Below are 26,607 nucleotides of genomic sequence, written 5' to 3'. Positions count from 1 at the left end.
TTTATGACTGGAGAAAAACAGCGCTGAATAAAGACAATTGGGGGACGACATGACCGTAGTGGGCATCGCTGATGAATAGCCGGTGCAGTATTCGCACATGCCAGCAGATTACTGGAGCACAGCTGCTGAGTGCACAAGGGCTAACGTGAGCACGTGAGCAGCTGTGCCGCTCGGGCCTGGCAAACAAAGGCGCGTTAGCACGCGGTGTAGGGGCTCCATTGCATTCTGCATGCCGACTGTGTCAGACAAGCGAAGCAAATTCCACCTGGGATTTCAGTAATCTTGAATTCCTCCAGCAATAACGTGAACACACACACGGACTTCTTTATAATTGATAGGGGAAATTGCGTTTTCAGGAAAACGGCTTGTTCTGTAATTTATATAACAATTACACAGTGATTTATAATGGATATATAACATGTGACTGACTTACATTTTTATGTTTTTAGCAGACCCGCTGTGGTTGTTTTTATGTTTCATTCAACTGTTTCTGCCTCCCTGCAGAAACATGCTGCTAGTTAATGAATGACTTCACTGGCTAAAAATATGCAGCTTTTGGACGCTTTCCTGTTCTCCCCCAGAGGGCGTGTAATGGGATATTTGCAGGGCTGTCAGTGCGTGCAGTGTCTCCTGTTTACCTCTAGGGATCGCTGCACTCAAGGTCTCATACTTTCTTGAAAGCTCCTGGAATGGAGTTGTCAGACAACATGTTGTCTTCTGGTTTTAACATTTCCAGTGCAAAGTTGTTTTCGTTGTTGCAGAGTAACGGCCTTCTGTCTAGTAGGAATGTCTGTTTGGGTGGTTTTACGCACGCTCCCACTAGATTTAACGAATAATTCTACATTTGATTTTCGGGTCAATAAATTGTTACATTTTAAATGGGTCTTCAGTAAGGTGTAGGCAGGACCAGACAGCGATACCGTTAAGTTTTCAGCGTTATTGAACGATGGTGTTCATCAGAAAATGCACAAATAAATCTGCGATCCCATGAAAACAGCGGGGTTAGGTGTATATGGATTAATCGCGAATAATCGACACGTATGAAGCTATTTACAGGTCAACGGAAGTGCTGGATAAATATGAATCGAGAGTTCCTCTCCGGAAGATCTGTGATGCAGGGCAGGAAAGAGTTATTTCCACCCGTTGCACAACAAATGTATATTTTAATCACGAGAACATTGAAAGGCAGGAAGCAGCTATGGTGTGGCTCTTGTCTGAGTGTCGTCCTGTGAATGCAAGAAACCGCTAAACAGCTATTTAGCGCGCCGTGGCTGCGGGCCTGCAGTATACTCGTATAAATATGCTGTTTTCGAGGTTGTGTAACGCTGCTGCTAAATAAATCGGCAGGCTAATCGGTTCGTAGTGCAATGTGACGCGTCACAGAGCTCCGTTCCTTGGGGTTGCTTAGTCTCAAAAAGCCTTTCTGGGCCTCTTAAATCCAAACTCGCACTGCAAAGCAGCCTGTAATTAAGTTGTTGATCCTCTGACTAAATTTGATTCAACCACTAGAGGGAGCATCAAACGCAAGGAAAACATTTGCGGGGTGTTTTACATTTTAATGAAGTGCACTTTCAAGGTTGACATGTTTTTCTGAAAATATTGAGTGTATTATTAAAAGTACTTTAAGTGTAGGCTACACTTGAATATTCGCTGCGGCCTAGCCACACTTGTTTTAATACACTGAAACGTCTGCTTTACAACTCACACGTGGTAGATGATTTGATTAAATATGGAGTGGATCAGAAAAAATAGCAGGGTGGCTAAAACGACGACAGTTAAAATACATGACCTAAAGAATGTTAAACACTCAAATAACTTAATGCATCGAGAGCTTGCCCAGTGCTTCTTAAAATATAATTTCATGGAGCAGGTCATTGATAGTAAGTATAAAGGTCTATTAAATATTAGAGTATGGTCAGCCATTTTACTTGAGTAATTTTACTGTACTTTAAGAAAAGAAAAGAATAAAACAACAACCATAACAGCCAAACTCTGAACTCTAACCTCCACAGCGCAGCTGGCTGTGACAATCTAACACTGAAAGAGGTACTTAAAGTGCTCCAGACAAACATTCTAATTATGGGGCCTCGAAATTCCCAGCGCTCATTACACTTATAATGTAGATGGTAAACTGGAGCAGATGTGCTCTAGTACACGGCCTTTTCTGTGTGTGGGTGTGTACAGTATCAAGCCAGGGGTGACTTTTCCCTCCTGCAGTCGCTTTAGAAAAATAACAACCTTAAATAGGCCTCCCTCACCCTTCTGTGAAGTCTATTTTATGTAAATCAAGTACCACATACAGCATATATTATCACTTTCAAAGAAAAAAAAAGGAAGAGAAAGTTATGAAAGTCATGAGATTAGTAGGACAGACACAGTTCTGTATCAGTTCTGTGGCTGCTGGGTTGTATTTGTGTTTTGAAAGAACATTATTTGATTCTAGCCAACTTAGGTTGGGCGGTATACCGGTATTAAACTTCATCATACATGACCTTCATGTCATGGTATGACGTGCTGCCATATAGATTTTGCCATGTCATGGCTACTGTGACAAACTAAAAAATGGCGAATTACAAACAGCCCAGCTCATGAGACAAAACAAACACGAACCCGAATAGCTGCAACTGGCAAATGCAAAGAAAACAAAAGAAAAGCAAAACAAAGGCCCTCAATGTCATTTGTTATTAGAAGCAAAAGGTTCAAGCTTTACGTTTAGATATTTGCGATAATGTGGTAGGCAGATTGGTTCAGTGCTTCCATGTAGCCTCTCTCTCTCTGTGCTGGACCAAATGCATGTGTTACAATACCAACACGTGGAACTTGGCTTTGCTAAGTCCGATGATCAACATTATTTTGCTGTAAAACCAAGCAGAATGCAGAGGGAGATGTCAGCTGACCTCAACAGCCAACCAAAGAGGAGGCTGGATGGTCATTTGGAACTGGTTTGGACTCAAATATTCTAACCATGGCCAGCAAACTGCTCTGTATTTGCTGAAGGTAGAAACACCAGTAATCTGTTTTACCACTTGAAAACCACACATGCCTGCAAGTATGAGCAGGTGAAAGGGGACATGCTAGTTAGGGATGCACAAGCCAAAGCGTTTAACACGGCGCTGAAATAATTCTCACAGCCAGCCCTATTCGGACAGGATTAGTTTTACACAGAGAGGTGGGGTAACGCAATTATTACTCACATTCCTCAGTGACTTTAGTTGCATCCAAATCCATCATGCCAGTCATTTTTACAGACTGTGTGCTCCCGCATCAGGGAAGCTTCTGGTGCCTTTTACCTGCTATAAAAAGACTGATAAATATAACCCCAGGTCATTCTAATCCCCAGCAAATTGCCATGTGAGTAAATATTTCTCACATCTTGCGGAAAATGAGTTTTCTCGCTTTACTTGTGTTATATGCTTTGGCGTTTACTTGCCAAAGTCCTTTTCTCAGGAGCAACACTTCTGGGCGCTTTAGGTAATTTCTACCACATATATGTAGCCTACTGATATTCAAAATATCAACATTTTGCATTGACAGTTCTGCTGGTTAATAACAGTCCAGATAAATTATGTTTCATTTATTTTTCATGAAGGTATGTTTTGACCAGTCGTGAGTTTTTGTGTGGGGCTACTCATCTAATAATCAGAAGGTTGCCAGTTCAAGCCCCACCACTGCCAAGCTGCCACTGTTGGGGCCCTGAGCAAGACCCCAACCCTCAATTGCTCAAGTTGTGTTTGGATAAAAGCGTTAGCTAAATGCTGTAAATGTAAATGTGTATCTGCAATGCAAAGTTGAGTAGCCACCTCTGATCTTAAATAAAGAACCGGTAGTCACTTCCTTCTCTGTAAAATTACTTGCAGACATAATGTCTGGAAAACTAATCCTGTCCAAGTAATACTTTATTCTGATGGAAAAACACACTTTTTGAATTCAGGGAAATAAGTTGCATTACAGTAATTAAACATTAAAACATAACAGTAATTATTTAAATGTTTCCAAGTTCTTGAGTTTATTTAAAACATCTGATTAAATACCTCTACTTTTGTTCCATGCTTGCACAGATACCTCAAGTGTAAACATCCATTTGCACAACAAAATGCAATAAAACAAGATTTCCTACTGCAATTTGCTCACGTTCATGTTTTAACTTTGAAAGTTAAGATTTATTACGAGTTATTAGTTTTTAAGAGCATATAAAAGATAATTTTTTTTGTCATATTTTGATGTCATATTGTTATCATCTTGATAATGGAAAATATTTAGTTCGCCCATCCCTACAGCCAACACACAGCAGGACTGGATAAAGGATAGACTTTCTTAAGTTATAAAAACGTTTATTTCTTATTAAAAATGTTACATAGCAACCTTGAGTGCTACTCCAAACACTGTTGGAGCAAATACATTTCTTGAAATTTTAAGTTTAATTTCTCCTACTAATACATACAAAAAATTGATTACCCCTAGGAAGATTGTGTCACTTTCAAATTATGTTGGTACTTTTCCAAAATCCTTTGTGCAAAGAAATTATATATTTTTTTCTACTGATAACTATTTTCTTGTGTTACACATCATTTAACACAGAATTGTTATGAACGGACCACTGCCAATACAGTTTTTTTTTCCAAACATATTTTAAACAACTTTGGACAACCACTGCTATACAACTTTCAGAAGAAACAGTCAGCAGGGGTCTTATGTGTGTGCTTCACTAAGTGCTTCTAAAATTCCCCTCCACACCATCCCTGCATCCCTGGTCTTAAACTTGGGTAAATCTCCTGAAAGGAATTCCTCTGAGTAAACTGTGATCACAAGGGTATGCCTGTAAAGACAAAAGCCACTTTCTGACATGAGAGAGTAGTCCCGGATGTGGAAATTCATCCCGTCACAAGCAAAGCCTTCCAATCCCGTACTGGAACTCACGGTTCAGCGCAGCCAGAAATTACAGTAGCCAGTGAATATGACACAAAGTGTTTTCAGTTAGCTAAGGTTATGTACAAACACCTCAGCCCTACATTTGACAAACACATTCCACATTGCCCTGGCAAACAGGAGGAGCTTCACTGACTGAGAGGAACCGAAGGGGATGTCAGTGGATGGTGGTCAGAAAAGCGTGTGAAACCTAACTCACATTTTATCGTCAAAGTTTAAGATTCTTTCAAGGAAAGCTTAGTTAGTTTTATTTACATGTAACTGTGTAACACAACAAACTGCAATGTTCTGATCTCTTGTGATTCTTGTGGATGAAACAAAATTTCAGATGTTACTAGTTTAACCCTTGCAGGCTTGAAATATGAACACACTATACTACCACACTGATACATAAAAAAGATGCACAGTAAGGATTAATATGTAAAAAGTACAACAGTTCACCAGGCAGCACTCCTGCATTATGTTCTGATAGTGTTTCAAACCGGAGTTCTGCAGATTGATTGAAATAGCATTGCTACGATTGCATTGATTTGATTTGTCACCCGCCTTGTTTATATCCTTTGAGCACCCTGGAAGTTCAGTGAGAGCTGCTTCTCCTCCATCGGGACATAATACCCTTCACTAACTTCAGTGCTCATGCCAAGGCAACACTTAGAGAAACCAGACAACAGACAACTGCAAACAACGTGTTGGGAACAAGACACAATCAGATGGACCATGTTCAAAGAAATGTGCAAATCCTAAAATTAAGTGGCAAAAGAAGAGACAAAAAAACAGAAACAGACTTCTTTTCAAAGTGTCTAGAGAACAATGCTAGCCGTGTGGTAGACAGCATGGTCATGCTTCCTGGGAAGAGGGACCATTTGGGTGTGAGTCTGGAGTGTCTGCTAAGCCTCTCCAGCTAGCGGCATGTCTGGCTACTCAGTCTAGGAAAGTTTGGTGCTAGGATGAACCGAGGAGAGCTGAGGGGGGCTGAAAGGAGCTTGGGGGTTAAGGGCTGACATGGGGTAGAGGCCATGGTGGAGAATGTCCCCATACGATGTCCCCATCGGGTGTCTGTACAGGTGGGCTGGATTGGCCGCCTGGGCCAGCAACTGTCTCTGCATCATTATGGAATGAATGGCGAAGGGGGGCATGAGTGGCGAAAGGACACTCTGGTTCTTCAAGTACTGCAGTGGATGAGAGTAACCAGGGGGGACGTGGGGGCTCAGGCTGTCACACATGTCCTGTACCTGAGATACAAAAGCCCCGGGATACAGCCCTGGGAAGATGGGCGAGTGCAGTGGGAACTTGTGTCCCTCGGCCACGTAGCTGTTGATGTGCACGGCGTGGGCCGGCTCTGCCGGCTTCATCGACTCGTTATCGGGCTCTGGGGTCCGCACCTTCACCACAACATCTCTCGGCGTGGAGCAGTGCATGGGCGTCACGGCCCGGATCTTCTTCTCCGTGTGTCCGTTTTCCAGCTCCTCCAGGCTCCTCTTCAGAGGCCGTGCGGCGCCGACGTTCTGCGGGCTGCTTTTGCTGCTCAGGATGGGCCGAGCCATCTCCTCTATCTTGAAGCTCATTGTCTCTTCTCCTCGGACATTGTGTGCTTTGGATGGGGGTTCCACCACCTTCTTGGGAGTGGAAACAGTCATTGGAGGGACACGGCAGGCTCTGGGGTGGTAGTCCAGGGTTGAGCTTTGATTGTTGCCAGCCTGGAACAGAGGAGTGCTTTTAACATCCTGTTGCATCATGGAATGTTGGAGGCCACAGAGAGATGAGGTGGAGTGGGGCAATTTGTGTGGAGTGGGTTTTGGGAGGCTCAGGTCTGTTGGTTGCTCCTCTGTCACCCTTTCAATGGGAGGGCCCTTTTCTTTCTGGTTCAAACGGGCGCAGTAAGTCAGGCTTCCGCTGTCAGGGTGCTGGTTTTGGGAGAAACCATGTGCGGTCTCACAGTCCCGTGGGTAAGTCTCTCTGTTCAGATACTTGCTCAGCTGCTCCTTGCTCAGATGGTGTTCAGTCTGTCTATAGAGGCTGTGCAGGTGTGGAGAGGAGTAGAAGTCACTGAGGAAGCTAGGTGCCTGCCCAGGACGAGGTATCTGTACAGACTTCTCCATGCTGGAGTGAGAGTTGGCTCTCGTCATGTAGGACTCTGCTGTGGTGCTCGGCTGGGGCTGGTGGAGTGGCTGGTTCTGGGGGTGTTCTGAAGGGTACGACTCCCCCTCACCACCCACCTCCCTCTGGGTGGGCTCCACAGAAGGCTTTTTGTCCTCGCTGCCTCGAGGCTTGAAGCTCTGAGCATGCTGGATGACGGATGGACGCTTGATCACCACATTCGCCTCGTTTGCGGTGGGAGGGACCTCAGGGCCCAGTTGCCCAGCAGCTGTTTCCTCCGTGCTTCTGCTTGACACCTTTTTGTTGACTAATGGGGGTGGAGGACCGTAGGGGAAACTACTAGGCATGCTGGTGCCACTGACCTGGGACAGCATCTTCTTCTTGGCTAGGGGAGACATGATGCCAGGGTTGCCCCGAGGATAGAGCAGTGGGTGATAGCTGAAAGTCTCCTCTTTGGTGGGGAGCTCAGCCCTTTCTGTTGGGACCTCTGGCACAGAGATGGGCTGTGGGGGTCTTTGCTTTGGAGTGGGCAGCACCATTCCCACGTGGTTCTGGCTGTCGTTTGTGGCAGCTTGTTCAGTGTTCCCCAGGGTATGTGCAGGTGCCTTGTACTCTGGCGTCCCATGCTGCCATTGGTCCTGTGCGTGAGGGCGGGGGTTCGAGTGGCGAAGTGGCATCGAGGCAGCGACAGGAAACACCTCTGAGTCCTCTGATTTGAGTGGCGTGCCGTCCTGCGGAAGTGATGCGTGCTTGCTTCTATGGACTGGTTCGTGTGGGCCACCGTCCCAGGAAGCTTTCTGGAGTGCTGGTTTCTCCTCCTCCTCCTTGATGACCAGTGGGACATCGCCTCCGTCTTCTGCGGCTGGACTCCTCACCTCGGCCTCCCGCTGCACGGGAAGCTGGGGCCTCTGTGTCGCTTGCTTTGCCAGCCCTTCCTCCTGGGGCTGCTCCTTGTCCTCTACGTCCTCCACACCCTGGAGACACAGACATGCACGGAGACAAAAAGCTGTTTAATCACCGAGCTTTGTGCTGCAGCACTGCGCGATCTAGCCATACTGTACTCTTTATGCAAATTCATGCAGGTTCACCGTGGATTTCTCACAAATTACCTCTCAACAGAGGCCCTCCACGAGGGATGAACTCGGCACAATCCACTCCCTTGTGGCCAACACCAGGAACAAAACGTGAGTTCAATTTACAAACAGATGACATCTATGGCCTCAAAAGGTTCAAACAAGTTGTGTGAATCCTTGCCAGCTGAAGGATAGCCTGATTGTCGACTGTACAGCTGAATGTTTAACTGACACGACAAGGCTAGCCTCTGGAGTGCACTCCTCTAGAGTTTAACTTAAAAAAAAAAACACTCTCTATAAATGGAATATAAGGTGAGGTTGCATAAAGCAGCTCTGCCACCTCCTCCATTTCACTTGTAAACAGAGAAGATCCAAAATGAGAGAAATGCTGTATAAGGAAGGAAACAGTCAGATGTTTACACGGAGCTGCTCAGAGTGGCAGCGACAGCAGATGTGCACAGGTGACTGTGCCACGCCTCTGTCCAGGCAGTGCAGGGCGGGCAAACCCCAGACGTGCGTAGTGTGTTGTACTAGCAGGTCTGTGGTACAACATGCGCCCACGGAGGCCTGGCTCCTCCCGCTCATTAACGGTGTCGGCGGGTGAAACGCGTGCATGTCAGGAAAAATGCTGGCTCATCTCTTTGAATACGTTCGCCTACTCAGCCCAGATAAATACGCAACCACTTGCGAATAACAGCCTGTGCGCGTATCGCGTTCCGCCATGCCCCGACAGCAGGTACTGCTCGTTGATGTGGAAAAGGAAAGAAACCCTTATCTGGTGTCCAATTTCGCACATACTTCTGCACAGTTCTTATGGCACTCTATCAGATGGAGTGGCGCTGAATACACTCACACCGTTTTGTAAGTCTATTCTGCTGAGCAGAAGGGTGAGCACCCGTTAGGCATTGTGAGGCCGATCACCCCTGACCTTCAGGATCAGCGAGTCTCCGGCCCGAGGGGCTTTGCTCCGACGTGCCCTTAATACAATGCCGAATGGGGGTCTTAGAGGCTGGTGAGTAACAGCCAAGATTACACAGTCGTAATGGGGTGTGACTGCCGGTTGGAAAGGCATGTATCACTCAATAGCCCTGATTGTCTTTGGTGCCTGAGGAAGGACTGAATTATCAGTGCTGACAATGCTCTGCTTCTTACCAGAGAAGCATGCCTATATTTGTACATGCCCTGATTATATTCCACTGACATGGGATACATGAGACAAATCCCAGCATCTGCCTCTCAAAACCTCTCTTACATCTGAGATCTATAACTTTGGCTGAAATGTCATGCCCCCACCCCCCCAAATCTTACCCTATCTAGGCTTTGCCTCAAATGGAGAATTCCTTTTTTTCCTGTATTCTCCCTTGTACAATGTACAATCAATTATCTGGAGAGGGCTTTCAAATTACAGAACATACCAGACGGATGAGCTGGGCATGCCACTGGAAAAGCAGTCAGCCCCGACAACAGCTCCCATTGTTCCTGCCCCACAGCCGATCACTCAATCCACGCACGGCCCAAATGAATATGCGCAGCACGGCGGCGCTGAAACGTGTCGAAATTTGACACTTCAAGAGAAAAATTCAAACGCTCCTTTCATCTTCTCTGTAATCATTTGGTTATTCATGTGAAAATAATAACTCAATTTTCATTCCCCTCGTAGAGTCGCGGCTCGCATCCCCTTTTGTTTCATGTTTTTGCTTAACTGGAAAGACATTTGCAAATCACCATGGATTTATTGGCTTTTTTTCGTGGATAAAAATAAGCCTGCGGTTTATATAAGAACTAAAATATGGCCTCTGCTCATCTGGCACAGAACAGCCGATCAGATCTGATAGCAGGCATCTCCACCGCAGCCTCCCGTAGTACCGCTCTCTGCACAAGAGGCTTTGTCAATAACAGTAACTTGGCCACGATCTTTTCTCCTTCACTTGATTTGTGCAGCAAAACTAGAAGGCAGAGAGAGAGAGAGAGAGAGAGAGAGAGAGAGAGAGAGAGAGAGCGCACCCACTGTTCTCTAGTCCAGAGGTTCACAGGGAGAGTATAACTGAATCAGGCAAAGCGTAAAAATTCGCCTGGAGTCAGTGAGGCAGGGAAATACCATTTGATTTACCACGCTGTGGCACAGCGGTCAGGGCCTACGATTCAGCTCAAATAATTATGTTAAAACCAGCTGCTCCTGACAGCACTATTCTTACAGGCCTTTGACGGCTTATTTGTTAAAGAGACAAAAGGCAGTCAGTCTGAAGTGGCCTGTCATGGTCCCCCCACCCTCTTTCTGCTGCTTGTTTTGAAAAAGAAAGAGTTGTTCTGATGCTTCTTGGGATTCGCTGTGAGAATGGGAGACTGACCGGCTCAGAGACTTTGGCTGTGCCATCCTTTTCATTCCGGCCCTTCGGATTTTGGTCATCTTTGGGGCGCTTCGTGGCCGGGACCTTTGTCTTGGTGCCTCCCTCCTGGGAGCCGGCCTCTTGTTTTCGGGGTTTGATGGGGGGTAGTGGTTTGTCCTCCTCTCCTTTCGTGTATCTTTCGTAGGGCAGAATTAGCCTGGAGAAGAGGGAAGGGAGACAGGTTTAGCACTCTGGCCCAAATACCACAAACTGACTCAGGGAATGCTTTTGTATTCCGCCTAGCTCTCTTGCCACATTAAACAACCCTGTCTTCATTCTTTGGAACAATGACGGATGAGGAGTTCCAGGAAAATGCATCTGCTTCCTCAGTCAAAATATTTAGTATGCTGAGATCTTGATTTCCCCAGAGCTGTGTACTCACAACAGCTGCTTTCAGAAGTAACACAGTGGATATTTTCACAATGACTACCTGTGCTGACGTTGGAATTATCTACAACACTTTCCAAGCAAACAAATGATCAAATATTTATTATTTTTTAGGACCTTTTCCCCCCCATGTTCTGTATTTGGCTATTTTCTCTCAGGTCAGCACACTTCCATTTTACAGCAAAGCCCCAGAATCCTTGAAAACGAATGGCCCCACACTGTCAAACCAGTTCGAGAATGCTAACTGGTCACAGTGACCATGTGTACGTTCGCTCGCTGACGGGGGAGGGAGTCCTCCTTCTGTCCTCCTGAGAGCACTGCTGCACTTGCTAAAGCAGGCTTGTCATTAGTCCCACCTCTCAGCGCCCCACATGTTTTTATATTTTTCTATAGGATTTATAGAATTTGCTCAGAAGACCTATGTGTGCGCACGCACACACACACACCCACACACACTCAAATACCTCATCCTCAATGAAGCATCTGGGACAAATGGGGGAGAGTGCACTTGATCCCAATTAAAAGCGGTCCAGTTCCTGGCAGCGATGACACATGGGTGCCCCCTTTCACAGTCCTCTCTCTCTGCACTACTGACCTTTAACCTGTACCTACCTCGCCCAGCTAAAGCCAAGTGGACACAGCTCCGATTTACATCCGAAATGCCGCAGTACGGGCTTATTGCTCTTTGTCCGCCGAGCACGAGCTGAGCACACGGAGACCCCGGCCGGCGCTATCCGCTCCGGTCTGTCTCCTGATGATGGAGAAGCTTGATAGAGGCTCTGGTAATTGGATGGGGTGATACATACGCTGTAATCTACCGCTCCGCTTGCAAGGCTCGAAGTTTTTATAATGTGCCTCGCTGTGATTAATGAGGCCGGGAGGAAGCTGTCAGAGGCATGCGGAATTATAAATATCCACCTGGAAGACGGCAGCCATAATCAAAATACATTTTACATTTGGTGCGTTGTAATCTGGGCACACCAAAAAGGAGGTGACAGGATTGGAGATGCGCTGGCTGTGGCAGCTGCTCTGTCTCAATTATTTAGCAGCCTCTGCTTTTCTCCTTCTCTCGCCTTCCAGCTCGTATCACTGGAAATCTCCCTCGTACTCTCTTTCTCTCTTTATCTCCTTTTTTCCCCTCATTTAATAAAATCTGCAAGGCATCTCCGGAGGAATTCATTTCCGCTATTCTGCTCGGCCGGGTGTTTACTCAACAGTGAGCCACCCAGGCCTCTTGGAGCAGGGTCGCACTGAGCATGCTCAGGCAGGGGCTGTGACAGGCGGGGGGGCACGCAGGAGAACTATGTTGGCTGGGGTTTGGCAGCCAGCCAACGGCAAAGCTAAGCAGGAGCCCAGAGGGAGCATTCATCTTCAGATCCCATTACCAAAAGAGTTTAAACATGTTACAGCTGCTAAAACTGGAAAACGGCTCGCTCCACGCGGTCGAATCAAAATAGCGGGCAGCCGCCAAATACCTGATTCCCACTGTAATGTTTCAATTCATGTTTATATAATGGAGGCATAATAATGTGCACAATGACTTATCTTTGTAGCTAATCCTCTGAAATCTCCAATATGCCCCCATACGCTGTGAGCAGCTCTTATATCTCCTCATTGTAGTTTGTGTACAGTTGCCAAAATTATGCTGACACTGGCCTCATTTTGCCTTGTTTTCCAGGGTATCATTGATATCAATTGTTACCACTTAATTTGTGTATTTATATGTGGGTGTTTCACATGTTTGATTGTTGAGATAAGAATGGAAATACCCTCTAGTGAGGTTAGTGAGTAACAAAAGCAAGCCCCACACACAACATTTTCAGCACATGTCCATGTATGGATATGCCAAGTTACCAGTACCTTCCCTTTTCACTTAACAGAAAAGAAATACAAGAGAAAATCTTTTCCTTCCAAGTTAGAACAGCATATTTCCTCAGGAGGGGAGGGGTGGAGCTTCTAAGAGGCTGAAAGGGTCTGCACAACTTCAGTTTTTGTATTTTTGTTGTTTTTACTGACCTCAGCTGCTGGCAACTAGACAGCAGCATAGCAGCTACATTCCATACAGCTGGTACATGGCATCATGCCAAGAACAGGAAATCTGCAATTAAACGTTCCTTTATGAGAACGAGGGGGGGGATACGGGGAATGTGGGGGGGGCAACCAAACTAAAAGAAAAAACACAAGATGATGAGGGAGTTGTGGGGGGACTGGCCCAATGGGTTGGCCTTTGCACTCAGCCTTGTACGCTAAATAATAAATAAGGAGTTTGTTGATTGTCAGGAAAAGCCATATCTCAGTCACAAATCCATTTCACCAGGAAATGAACCAGAACTGCCATGATGCTTCTAATATGAACTCGCTCTGCAGACACAAAAAGCTTCCAGTGGCTACACAAAGTATTCCATTTACTGTACTTGGAAATTGGGGGCAATGCTGGCCCACCCTGCTCCCCCCAGCTGTCGACACACCATCTCCAGAGTGAATGATTACATCTCTGTGCATGAGTTTAACTTAACGGTGATAGCGGCCTGCCAGCGAGCAGTAGGGCAGGGCAGGAGCGCTGAGCTGCTCAGTCCACTAGAGTCAGTCTGCACGGCTACCCCACAGACAGTGGGGTAGACTCATGTCATCATGAGCTCCCTTCTGATATCCTGTCCCCCACAACCTCCACCACCATCACCCACTCAAGAGCTGGACTCGGTAATCGCGGTCTCATACGCTGAAAACTGAGCACGGTCTTGGACGTGGTAGAGGCGGTGGGGCTTTAAGAAGCACAGCGGCAGCATACAGCAGGACAAGGCTGAGCGCAAACTGTGCTCGGTTATGTTAAATCCATCGTCATGGGCCGCTCTGCTCGGCTGGGTCCCGCTTGGGCCTGGAAAAATGCAGCGTGGCCAACGGTGCTTCCAGGACGTCCCGGTGTGGCGGGACGTTGCCGCTTGCTTGCCAAAGCCCCGCAGAAGCTGCATCCGGGTGCATGCGCAGGTATCCTTGTCCCCCTAAGGCCTCACTGCAAGAGGGTGAGCTCTGCACCTCCCTGTGCTCCTTGAGGTGCTCCAACAGTTTCAAGCTTTAAAGACGAATGGTGGGAATGATTTGGTGGAGGAGGACATATTAGGGAGTCCACTGAGTTGGTGTGCATGGGACCTTCGAAAGGTCAGCCCAAAGCCTAGAGGTCAAAGGTCACTAAATGACCATTAGCACCAAAAAAGCAGCAGACCTGCTCAATTAACCTGATGCACTCTGTAACCAAGTTATGTATGTAGTTACCAGCACAGGCACATATGGACAACATCTCACCTGACGGTAACATGTTCAATGTCTGAACACACAGATCCCATTCTGTAATCAATGGGTACTGTCATTATTAGAAATGCCAATGTCTCAAGGTTAGAGAGTGTTTATTAGGTACTGAAAATGTGTATAAATAAATCTGTGACCAAAAGACCATGCTTAGGGTAATGCCGCAAATTTGAATACATGTATGAATAGATCTTATTAGACAGACAAATCAGGCACATTTGCATATTTTAAAGCCAAATAAATATATTCATGGCCTTTGAATGATTAGTATGCCTACATGAATTTGTCTAAATTGAAATCATCCAGCAATGGGGTGACTCTTTTATGCATAACAGTTCTCCATCATTAATTCAAACGCGTAATTACTTTAGGAATCGTGGAGAGAATAAAGGCCTCTTCATAACGCTGACAGATAAGGGCACTGCAACAGAGATGGCAGCCTAAAAAGTGTGCGTATGTGTGTGTGTGCTTGCATGCGGTTGTGTGTGTGTGTGTGTGAGTGTGATTGTGTGTGTGTGTGTGTGTGTGTGTGTATGCAAGTGTGTGTGTGTGTGTGTGTGTGTGTGTGTGAGAGAGTGTGAGTGTGAGTGTGTGTGTGAGTGTGTGTGTGTGTGTGTGTGTGTGATTGTGTGTGTGTGTATGCAAGTGTGTGTGTGTGTGTGTGTGTGAGAGAGAGTGTGAGTGTGTGTCTGTGTGTGTGTGAGAGAGTGTGAGTGTGAGTGTGTGAGTGTGTGTGTGTGTGAGAGAGAGTGTGAGTGTGTGTGTGAGTGTGTGTGTGTGTGAGTGTGTGTGTGTGTGAGAGAGAGAGTGTGTGTGTGAGTGTGTGTGTGTGTGTGTGTGTGTGTGTGTGCTTGCATGCGGTTGTGTGTGTGTGTGTGTGCCCATCTCCCCTGCGAGTGCCACTGAGTGGGTAATATGATTCTTTTGCTGCACCTCTCTGTCCTTGTGGCCTCTAATCTGGCCTCTTACATAACACCCATTTCCATGGCGACTGGTCCTGAGAAATGCTTTTCGGGTGCCAAAAAACACTGGTTGCGAGCGATAGCAGTGCTTAAAAAGCACAATGTCTCTGAGCATCTGTGTTCTCCCTCTGCTGCCGCTGTGGCTGTTTCGGGTGGAGCTGCAGGTGGCCAAAAAGGCACAGAGGCATGGGGATCCTCCAACGGGCTCTCCAGAACAAGTAGGCCGCTGAGAAAAGGCCTGGGCTAACGTGCCAACCTGGAACAGAAGTCAAATGACAGGCAGACCCTTATACCTATTGGGCGCGGCGAGCGGCAGTGCCCGCCCACTATGCTGGCCCAGGGCCATGTGGCTTTGGCTGTCTTATGTGTGTGTAGCATCCTCTGGGAGTGTGTGGCTGTTAGTGGCACAGGAAACTGGGCTGAGGTTAGTGGCGCTCTTCCTACACTGTGGGGTCTAGCCCCCCCCCAACCAATCACCTTCACCCCGCTCCTCCACACCCCACGCCTCACAGGCCTTGTTTAGGAAGTGAGTAGCCCCGCATGCACAGGCTCACAGACTGCAAACTTGGAGGTCAGATTCAAAATAGGCAGCCAGCATCTGGCTAAGTGCAGCCCTTGAAGCAGATGACAGCGAAAAATGGCCCCGTTCTGAATTCATGTCACACACTCATAGCCCTCAAAATAATGACCTCATAGGCTTTTTTTCTTCCCATTTTCTGTTTTCCAGTTTTGTGCCCAAGAATTCAAAGCCAAATTTAATTTCTATTTACCACTCACACATGTGTAAAGAAATGCACATACTGGCTGAGTGGTTAAGTCCAGGCCCTGTTTTTCATTTCTCTGCACCACAGAGCAAAATTACTGGCATTTCACAGTGCTACTGGGAATGCTGTCTCTGCCATTACATCCCACAAGATCCTACAATCAATACTCCACTTGCTTTTGTCTAAAATAGCGTGAGCAAACAGCTTTGTTAGTTTATATAACCATTACGTAATCCCATAAGATCACATCTGAGAGGGAAAAACACTGCTGGACAATTGAATGTTGCCACAGTAACAGACAAATATACAGTGCACATTTATCACAGTCATAAAAGGTGTTACATAAACTGACATTTGAACCATATGTAGGCTGCTACTTATGTGTGAATATAATAATAACATTTTTAATTTTTATTTTTTTACTAATTCAATACATAAATCATAATGGAAAAAGTTAGCTTAAAGTAAAGATGACAGAATTAACAGTCATCACTGAAGCCATTAGTGTAACCAGTTCAATTACTGTATAGGTGGGTTATTAACATTTAGGGTGGCTGGAGTCTACCAGTGTGTCTGTATTTGTCCTAATGAATGTAATTACGTTGGACGATGCGGTTTCTCAGCCGGCCCTCTTACTCTGCAATGCTTCATACTGATGGTGTACTTCTCCTGCTTGTGCACAAGGTGGCAGGCTTCCCAGCACTGAGAGCCCACTTAGAGGGGAGTAAAGTATTACAACTGCACATACCAACCTAATCAACTCTATTTTCAGCACCCTTGTCATTGAGACCCACACAGCAGCAGTGTGTGAGAGGAAAGAGAGAGAGAAAAAACCCTTTCTCCCCCTTCCTACACTCCAGGTCCCAGCACAATAATATCTAAGACAAACGGTCGTTGACACCAACAATTTTATTCTCCCATTCATCTCGTTCCGGAGCCTTTGGCATCAGTAGGGGGATGGCATGTTCAGGATCAAACATGACTGCATATTAAAGACGTCGCCCAAAAGTTCACTGGAAGAGACAGGTCTCTCAGGGTGAGGCAGGCTCTGAAATCTCATGAAGCTGGTCTGTGTGTGTGTGTGTGTGTGTGTCTGTGTGTGTGTGTGTGTGTGTGTGTGTGTGTGTGTGTGTGTGTGTGTAGATGTCAGTTTGGCGACTTCCTTCTGATGCTAAATGAATGTAAAACAAACAACCCGTGGCCTGAGGTTGAGCGTGATGGAGAGAACAGCTGAGCGGTAGACCTGGGCCCCCGCAGCCTCTGAACCCTGCTCAGACGCCGCCGGACCCCGAGCCTTGAAATGGCACAAAATCCAGTGCACTTCGAAGAAAGAAAAAAAAAGAAAGAATGCAAGCAGCTCGCCTCATTCTCTGCAGGGGGCAAACGTTGCATTAATCACAGAGACGGACGGGGAGAGAGTGCGACTGGGCACTGTGTATGAGTGAGGAGGAAAACCGAACACTGCATCAGCTCTGCTGGAACCCTGAAAGGTTTTGTGGAGAAGTCGACCCCTGAACTAATCTGGATCTGCACAGTTAAACAGGGTGGCGAAGTAAAGCCAGAGTGGGCCTTTTGTCACTGCTGCCTTTTACTCTGAAAATGACCTCATTCATTCCCTGAAGGCATAAACTCGTTAACTTCCAAAAGCCAACTTCAATTATGAAGCCAGATGAATAATATGTAATGACTGCCGAGCTCTTGTACTGTATGTCCTGAATGCTCAGAAATCCTCGGCAAGAAAATATCTCGTCGTCGGAATTTGTTCGGCGGCCGTCCAAATGAGAGCCAGATTCCTCAGTCATGATTTAGAGCCCGAGCCCTACGCGTTCTGCTTCCAGCTCCTTTGAACATGCTGACTTCCTCAGTCCAAAACAAACATGGGCCTCTCTCCCTCTTGCTCTTTGTGTGTCTCTCTCTCTCTCTCTCTCTCTCTCTCACTCTCTCCCTTTTTATGAATGATCCAAAGTGATAAAAGCATAAATAAGACCAGCAAATAAACATGAAACTACATCAATGCCGCCACGGCTAATGAGAAGGAAAAATCCCCGTTCCCAAACAAAGCCTTGCGAAGGGCCTTTTTCATCTATGCTTTATAAATAGCTGGGGAACCTGAGCGTGAAGCCAGGCAGGCCATGCACCTATGAAAGCAAAGACTAACCTTAGTAAATGTTTAATATGGGTCGGTTACACGTCCTTGGGCAGTCTGAATGAGAAAATCTATTAAAGCTACTTGACCAACATGGATGACACCTCGATGGAACGCGGGGCACTTGTAGTTAGCTGACTCAACCGTTTTAACGCCAAGGATTGGCAAACCCTTTCGTCCTCTCCCAGCAGCGCAAAAAAAAAACATACCTAACACATTATCTTTATTAGCAAACATGGCTGACACAATTAGTCACTGTCAGGCTGCCGCTAATAATCAGATGCTTTTGTCTCGAGCAAGAACAGAAGTGACGGCATTTCACTGGGGCCAATGAGGCTGCAAATCTCCATGCAAATCGCTATGATAAACTAATTAGATCAATCAAGGATTTAATTAGGATTTCTCTGCTTTGTACGCCAACCATGTCTCATACACCAAGCTCCTTTCCATTACACAGATTTCATCAAGATTATAAACACAGATACAGCGATTATCACCGATAGATTCTGATCAATACTTGGCGTGTTCATAAGAGTAGGTCACTCTTGATGTCATGGGCAAACGAGCTCACAGCAGTGAGGTTTAAAGATTGTGAAGTGATGCTCGACGATTTGCATAATGATAACAGGGAGATAATGGATGCAATATTGCTATTGTTTACCACTGCCTGAAATCTCTAAAGAAGCTGCGACCTCTCCAGGGACGCAAGTAGCTGATGCAACCCTCAGAGGAAACGATGGTACTTCAAAGACGGATCATTAAAATTTCCTTAAAGGGTTTGCATTAAAATGCTGTCATACTGGCTAGAAGTTCAAGGAGGCATTCAGTGAAGCGTGGCTCGTTTGAATTTAGAGCAAACATTAATTCCAAAGGGGATCGAGAAATCAATAAAGCGCTGGGAGGAACTGACGTGTTTCTTTTTGCTCTCTCTCTCGCTCTCCCTCTCTCTAAATGCCACGATGCACTTTGTCATACACCAATTTAACGTTGATCTTTTTAAATGAACAGCGAAATACCGCAATGCTGTTACTTAAGTCCACGAGCATTAACATTGTGCAGCGTGGGCAGTGTGTCCTTCCTGACCTGGACCTCTCATGGACATTTAAAGAACTGAGACTGGAGAGCTTTTAAAAAGGGACACTATAAATTTACATGCCACAATAAAGTCACCTGAACCAGATACTACGTTTCCAGATAAGAGCCTGGGAATGTGGTTATCTGCGGAGCGGAATTCGCAGGCGGCATGTTTCTGGAACAAAGACCTCTCTGGGAGGAGGAGGATTAAATAAATAAGTGAGGCCTGATTGATCAGTGCCACTGACCTATATAATTAAAAAGCAGCAGGGAGGGAGGGAGAAATGCTGCAGTCTCTCTCAAGGTTATTCATGTCATTTTTATGACCCAATTTGCAATCTATGTTTTTTTCATACTCCCCCACCCCACCCCACCCTCCACTCACCCCTCCTCTCTTCTCCAAGTAGCAGATAGTTAACCTGATGATAGAGCTAAATAAATATCATTAAGATGAGTGAGAGTCTGACTGCCAGTACTGCAGAGGATGTTAAATATTGATTTGCAGATTTTGTGGGTTGTCCGCTTTTATTGCCTTAAATGACATCGCTTCAACTCGCGCTTACGTATCAAATGACCAAACATGCCTGTTTAAATCCAAAAACTGCTTTTTTGGTTCTCCATTTTCTTTTCATGTAATGTCACCATGTAACTTTTAGCAATTCAAAACTGACACAATTCTCCAATTCCAAAACCACACGACACAAACCGCACGAGCGAGTTGGTCGCCTTAGAAAGCGTCCCTAAATACTTAACGAAGTGCTTTTAAGAGTTTGGTTAAACCTCTATAAAAACAGAGCAGAAAGGGGGAAATAGGCGTGTTCGGTTTGTTTCACATGAGCGAGGTAGCCGTGTTAAAGCCCCTCGTTCCCGTCTGTGGATCACTCGCTCCGCTTTGCAGCAGAAAGCCGCTTCAGCTTCTCGCGGAACAACGCACAGATCCTGTGGCGCGAGACTGAGGACGTGCCGGGGAAGCGCGCGCGGCCAGAGCGGCCTTTCGGTGCAGGACCGACCGGAAAGAACGGATACATTTGCTGGAAGGAATTAATTCGATGAATTACTCGCGCTCACATCAGCACGCGCCCGCTCGCTCAGTCAAGGATGCTCCTTTGGCTTTTGGCAGCGTGTTATTCACTGCGCACAGGTGTTATTGCGGGTATTGATCGAGCACCAGGTTAGGAATGGCGTCTGGCCAGATGCCGCACGCTCTCCTCCGATCTCGGCACACTCCTCGCGAACCTTAAAAGGTCGCGTTGGATTTTGCTTTTCAAAGACGTGAAAGAAGCCTTTTCGCCACTACATCCATGCCACAACCAATACTGCGCGTTGCGCTACACACATTTAAACACTTCCTTTCTCTCTTTTAAGTCATCAACATTTTAGCGATAGATCGCAATGTTTCCCACAGGATTTAACACACCACCCCACCTCCTCTTTGCTCAACTGATGTCACGCCAAGCTAATGATAGCACGAGACAATCTCCTATCTCCAGAAAATCATTAGGCCCTAACGCACGGAGATAAGGCACATCAGAAAGACATCAGAAAGATAAACGCCAGAGAACCCGATATCCTGCGACGTTAGTGTTAACTGTAACCCACACCCTCATTAACGCATTATAAATGATTCATTAACTGACTGCTTTTATTAAGTGACGTCAGGAAATGACTCATTCAGAAGCTGTACGCGTGAGCCTCCGCACAGGAAATCCATTTGCCTCGCGCACTTAAAGCGGTTGTGACGATCTATGGAATCTGGCGACCCTTCCATAAACGGACATGGCAGCAGCGCGTGCATGTGGGATTTACCTCTCGTAGTGTCTTCGCGTGCACGTGGCTGCGCTGGTGCTTCCCGGGTTACCACCCAACTCGTCGTATACATTTTTCCACTGTCGGCGTGCTGTGATCTGTCAAAGTGGAAAGTGAATGATTGAACACAATAACGTATTAGTGCAAGAGAAATAAGAAAGCTATTCAAAACTTATTTTTTGCCTTTGATTTATTGATGCTATGCAATACATCAGGGCATATCATCGCATTACAGCAGTAGCAGGCTACTTGAGTCCGACTCTAGTCTTAGTTCCCATGACTCAGACTCCGTTTTATGCGGCGAGCATGGCGAAGTGCAGCCATTCAACGAGGCTAGCCATTCCCCCCTGGACTCGACTCACCGCGGGAATCGGCACGTCTAGGAACTTACTACACTTACTATAATTTACTATATATTACATTTCTTCTTATTATTAATATTATTAAAATAATGACAACAGGAATGCGGATGAGCGATGTGCAAATATTTAACAGTGGTAGAGGTGACTGCGTTTTCCTCCCCATGCTTTAATCCAAACACTTTCAAATTCTGTTATGAAGACCACTGAAAAGTTCCCTGCTTTGAAAAGTTCAAGTACTGATTAATGGTAAAAACAATTAAGAACAATTCTTTCTTGTCTAGACCATTCTAGATTAGCTATTTTCTGTTTGGGTTTTGATCACAGATTAGATGATATATCAAGAATAGTTCTGGGTAGAAACCGCTGGTTTGCCTCGGGCGACCAGCGGCAAAAATAAGTGGTGTTAAAAGATATTTTATTATCGTTCCCACGGGAGTACCGTAAATCTCTTTGCCTTTCCCATCGTCAAATTACCGCGGTAAATCATTTCCGGTGCAAATAAGCAAGCGTCGCAGAGTCGACCGTGTCGTCACCATGACCTGGAGCCATCCTCAAGAGACTGGATGCTGTTGTTTCGCTGGTGTTAACGCACTAACCTGGGCAGGTCTGCATGTCAAACATCTGCTTTGAATAATGGGGTTGTAGGCTACATTATGAGTATGCTGTTCTTTGAATTCAGACGCGACTTAAGTCTTAATTTTGTTTTCAAACCGCCTGAAATGTGTTTTTGCAGAATCCCTTCAGCAATTCAAACCAAATAACATTTATACAGACCGCAGATAACTTCTCATTGCTCACGTAACGTGTTCGAAATTGTTTTTTGGGAAAAGCGCAGAGAGAGGATAATTATGCTCTTTACATTCTCCTGAGCGCGTTCATGTCTTCACGCTCCTATATGACTGGGAACTTAACTCCGACTCGAGACAAAGTGGCTTCGCTGGAACACTGTCATAGCGTCGCCTCTTTAGCTCACTACGCATGTAAATAGACGTCATTTCCAAGGTCATTTGTGTCTAATGATTATGTAATTATGCAGAATCTCTTGTACAACACCTGATTCAGTCTAACCCGTTTACCCAGTGAACCACAAGACTGCCAACACTCCATTAGCATAGTGAATGTACATAGCACTGATATTCATGAGACCCTCAGTGCATTCTTATTGCGTGGGGTTAAAAGATTTTTAATGGCCATTCCCAGCAGCTAATAGCAGCCTTTCACAGTAGAGGTACATGCTTTATTGAAACCCCAAGTCACTAAGTTGCAGTATTTATGCAGGGTACATCAGGACACCAAATAACTAACCAACCCTTATATATGCTAGGTTGTTAGTGTCATGGAGATGTAATATCAGCTGTCCATTGAAATCTAGGTCTGTGTTTCACACAATTAAGACATCAGTGAAACCCAGATATGTGGCATTGCTAGGCTAGTTTGCAAGAAACATACCGTCTCCTTTAGCACTTAACGAGGCGCTCGCAGTCATTAGGGCGTCCGAGCAAGGCAGGCTTGCTGGCCCCCTCTGCTCGCCATAAAGATGCTTCATTCCTAACATCCCCTGACTGCTGTTGGTTTTAGCACTGCTATTGTGAATGGGGCCAGTTGAGTGCCGAGGCCCGGAGCCATGGTCTTACACGCTGCCACAGAGAGGTCATCCTCGACGGAGGAATAATCATTTCATCGCTGTACGCCATGGAAATGTTTCCAGTGACATCACCCCCCCCCCCCCCCATGTCCCCTCCGCCTTGACTGGCGTTAGAGAAAGCGGCAGCCTCGCGGTGTCTAAGAGTGGGACTAATTTCATCACGGGACACGCGCATAGCTGCCTCCTCCATAGCTGCAGCTCAAAAACCTGACCAACTAGATCAAAAGATGAGAGACGAGAGCGAGAGTGAAAGAGGGAGAAAAAGAATGAAAGGGACTTCCTGTTTGCTCCTACTCCAACCAGACTCCTCCACTCCTCCTGCCTCAGCATGGACACAGCAAAACAGTGCACCGCATCACCCAGGATCCCGGGGTAACCAGCCCTGATTAAACGGAAAGGGCTCTAATGTTTTTGCCATATTATTACTGTGCAGATATCAGATCAGCTGCCAAACAAATTCCCCCAGTTCACCACTCGCAGAACAACAGCCCCTCAAGAGGTTCAACGTGGGTACCCAGTAGGCCGGAGCAGTTTCCTTCCCCAGCAAACAGGGTTACACATGTTTTCCACTTGAAAATTTCGTATAAGGAACAGTCAAAAGTGGGTTTCGGGCTGGGAACGAGCACGGCTCCAGCAGACATGTGGTTCGTGGCAAGCCGCAAAATGTTCCCGCCCATTTTGCGGGAACTGAACCAAGCCAAAGGGCAAAGGCACAGCCGCCGGGGCAACGTGCAGGAAGGCTTTAAACAGATAATACGAATACTTACCAACTCGTATCCTCCCAGCTTCTGAGCAGCTTGAAACATAGTCCAAAGGTTTACTGTCAGGAGGAAAAATAAATGTATAGATCAATACCACAGGAGCAGAACTTCACATGCCATTCCAATCGAGCACACTTCAAATGGAACTGAAACATGATTCGTGTGCTTGTCAAAAAGTCTTATATGCAAAGCAGGGGCCTTCTAGGAAATGGGGGCGGGAATACAATTAGTTTAGTGGTTTTAGTGATGTGGAGTTGGACTACAACCATTTCACTATGAGTTATACTGTGTATGACTATGTATGTGACAAAAAAAACAAACTTGAAACATGTATAGTTAAAGATGAGCTGAAACGAATGAGAAGTTTTTTTTTCTGCTGAAGAGACTTATCAATCAAGATTCCGTCAGCACAGGTGTGCGTGTGCACGACGCCTACTGTGTGTGTCAGAGCGGTGTGCTCCTCTCCCCATGTTTCTGCGCTATTGATTTTCACCTCCTCCCAGCAGCAATTTCAGATGGACTGCAGGATTAGGTTGTGAGTTCTTTTTTAGCCCCCGTGAATGACAATAGGCCCATAGTGTAGAGCTCAGCTCTCTCCAAACACACAGACTTACATGCATCAGCGTTATCTCTCTCTCATCAGACACACACACACACACACACACACACACACACACTCACACACAAATACATAGACAAACACACACACACGAGAGCGTATATACACACACACACACACACACACATACACACACACATACACACACACACACACACTTGGGGGGCTATGTGAGCACAAACCTTGATTAAATATTTGATGTGAAGTTGGCCCTAATGGAACTGCATATACTCTGTGTTTTACTGGGGCATCCTATGAAAAGTAAGCTTTATGATACCTTTATTCCAAATATATTAACTCACAAACCAGTTGAATTAAAACATTGTTCAAATATGATGTAACATCTCACCATTTTCAAGGACCATTACTGATATGAAATATCAGGCTCCAATAGGACTATAATGTTTAAAGCACCTTATATTAAAGTTTCTCTGAAATTCAACAGCCATTCTGATGTCCTTGTGTTTGTGTTTTAAAATCCATACTGCTAGTGTCATTTCCCTTCTGCTCTGCAGCCACAGTTCCCTTTACACCATTCCTCTGCCATTCTGCTTATTTTTGTTTCTTTCCAGAAAGAAAGTCTAATTATGATGATACCAGGCAGTGCAGAGGGCAGCACAGGAATACGGCACTACAGTACTACATGTCCCCTCCTCTCTGTAACTGACCCTAACCCCATCTGGGGCGTGATTCAGCCTCCATGTAACAAGTGTTTTTCTTTGCCTTGCACATCATTAAAAAAAGAGAACATTTTATTCTGTTTTTCAGAGTGATCAGCAGTCTAGTGACGCGCTTCCTTTGAGCCAAAGAAAACAAACTGGGGCTCATTTTTTTGATGACTATGTGCATGTCCCATTCAGCTGTTTATCTGTTCTCTAAGCCCCGGAGGCATCTCCACGGCAGCGGCCCGTGTGTGTGTGTGTGTGTGTGTGTGTGCGTGTCTGTCAATAGACTCTGATCCAGCAACAGTAACAATAAAGGTGTCTCAGCATACAACAGAAATAAAATGATGCCGTCTGGCAGACTATCAATGAGTTATTGATGCCTATTCACAGCACACAAACGCACTGTTTAAAACAACAGGAGGCCCAGCGTTGTGTGACTGCAGGAATACAAAATAGCAGAAAGATTTTTTTTCTGTATACGAGTGCAGAAACACAGAAACGGAGAGAGCAATATGGCTTTTTGCTCGAAGGTTTTCCATCACGCAGAGATGACTTGAATTGGAGTAATTAGGATTGCCATAAACTGCTTGTCAATTCAGGTCAGATATGGCACGCACTTAACCATCTTCATGAACTGGAGGACGTTTTCACTGATGACTGCAGTGAAATCAAGGGGAAAAATGAGGATGAAAATTACTATTTTTGGCTTTCAGAGTTTAGATAGTAAGGGGACTCTTCACACACAGTTTAGAGCTGCTGTCTGATGCTCAGCTGCATGTCCCTGTCGCGTCACGACTGCAGAGTTAGAAGCTGAAGACATCAAACAGGAACGGGCAGGGCTGACCGGTAGTGGCTGTCTCCACACTTTCTTAAGCTACCTCGACCTACTTTACAGCTGAGCTAAGTAGATTACAAGATTGCTTTTGGTGTTGTTTCTTCAAAAGAATACCAAAATGGCCTCCGGTGAGGGAACAGACATTTCCCAGAGTGCGGCATGATGTTTAGCGCATCGTCTGAGGGCGAAAATGCGGAGGCCTGGCTTATCGGGGGAAGCTGATACTCTTGGCCTCCTCGGATTTATTCCAGCTGTCCTGTCAGTGAATATGCGATGCCAAGTGTCGGCCAAGCCTAGCAGGCATGCGCGTGAGCAAACGGGCCCCGGGGCCATGCAGAGCGGAGCTGGGTCCTTAGAGAGAGAGTGAGAGAGAGAGAGAGAGAGAGAGAGGATGTCATAGGGAAACTCACTCTGCTTGAAGCCCAGGTAGGGTATCCGCTCGATGGGGGTCTTCCTCTCCTTCATGTACTTGTAGAGCGCTACGAGGAAGGCCTGCTCTTCGGCACGGCACTCCTCGCCAGCCTCATCCTTGGCCTTGTCCTCTGCAGTCGCCTTCTTGCACCCGCCGCTACCCTTGGGTTTGGCCACCACCATCTTTGTGTCCGCTTTCGCCTGGCGGCAAAGTGCGATATGGAAGGTTTAGAGAGGACCAGGGTGATATTCATAAAAGACCAGATTCCACTGATCACGACATAACGCCCAACAACCCAGTAAGAATGTGGATATAAATTCTAACCTAAACTACTAAACTTCTTTTGAACAACTTTGTGCTGCAGGCAAAATCTCCATACCGAG

General features: G+C 46.0%; 1 protein-coding gene across 1 annotated transcript in view; it reads right to left on the bottom strand.

Annotated features, from left to right (window-relative positions):
• Positions 1 to 3,996: 3,996 nt before the first annotated feature.
• Positions 3,997 to 26,607, bottom strand: part of arid5b (AT-rich interaction domain 5B) — a 66,767-nt gene continuing 44,156 nt past the window's right edge. The window contains exons 6-10 of the mRNA XM_027021639.2: positions 26,223 to 26,424; positions 23,700 to 23,752; positions 20,926 to 21,023; positions 10,445 to 10,640; positions 3,997 to 7,997 (exon numbers count right to left, since the gene is read on the bottom strand). Of these exons, the coding sequence (XP_026877440.2) occupies positions 5,853 to 7,997; positions 10,445 to 10,640; positions 20,926 to 21,023; positions 23,700 to 23,752; positions 26,223 to 26,424 (2,694 nt within the window). The 3' untranslated portion in view covers positions 3,997 to 5,852. The remainder of the gene's footprint in view (positions 7,998 to 10,444; positions 10,641 to 20,925; positions 21,024 to 23,699; positions 23,753 to 26,222; positions 26,425 to 26,607) is intronic.

Source organism: Electrophorus electricus, chromosome 14, assembly GCF_013358815.1.
Source record: "Electrophorus electricus isolate fEleEle1 chromosome 14, fEleEle1.pri, whole genome shotgun sequence".
Classification (NCBI taxonomy): Eukaryota; Metazoa; Chordata; class Actinopteri; order Gymnotiformes; family Gymnotidae; genus Electrophorus; species Electrophorus electricus.
The sequence above is the reverse complement of the archived record's forward strand: the minus strand, read 5'-3'. Positions and strand labels throughout refer to the sequence as shown.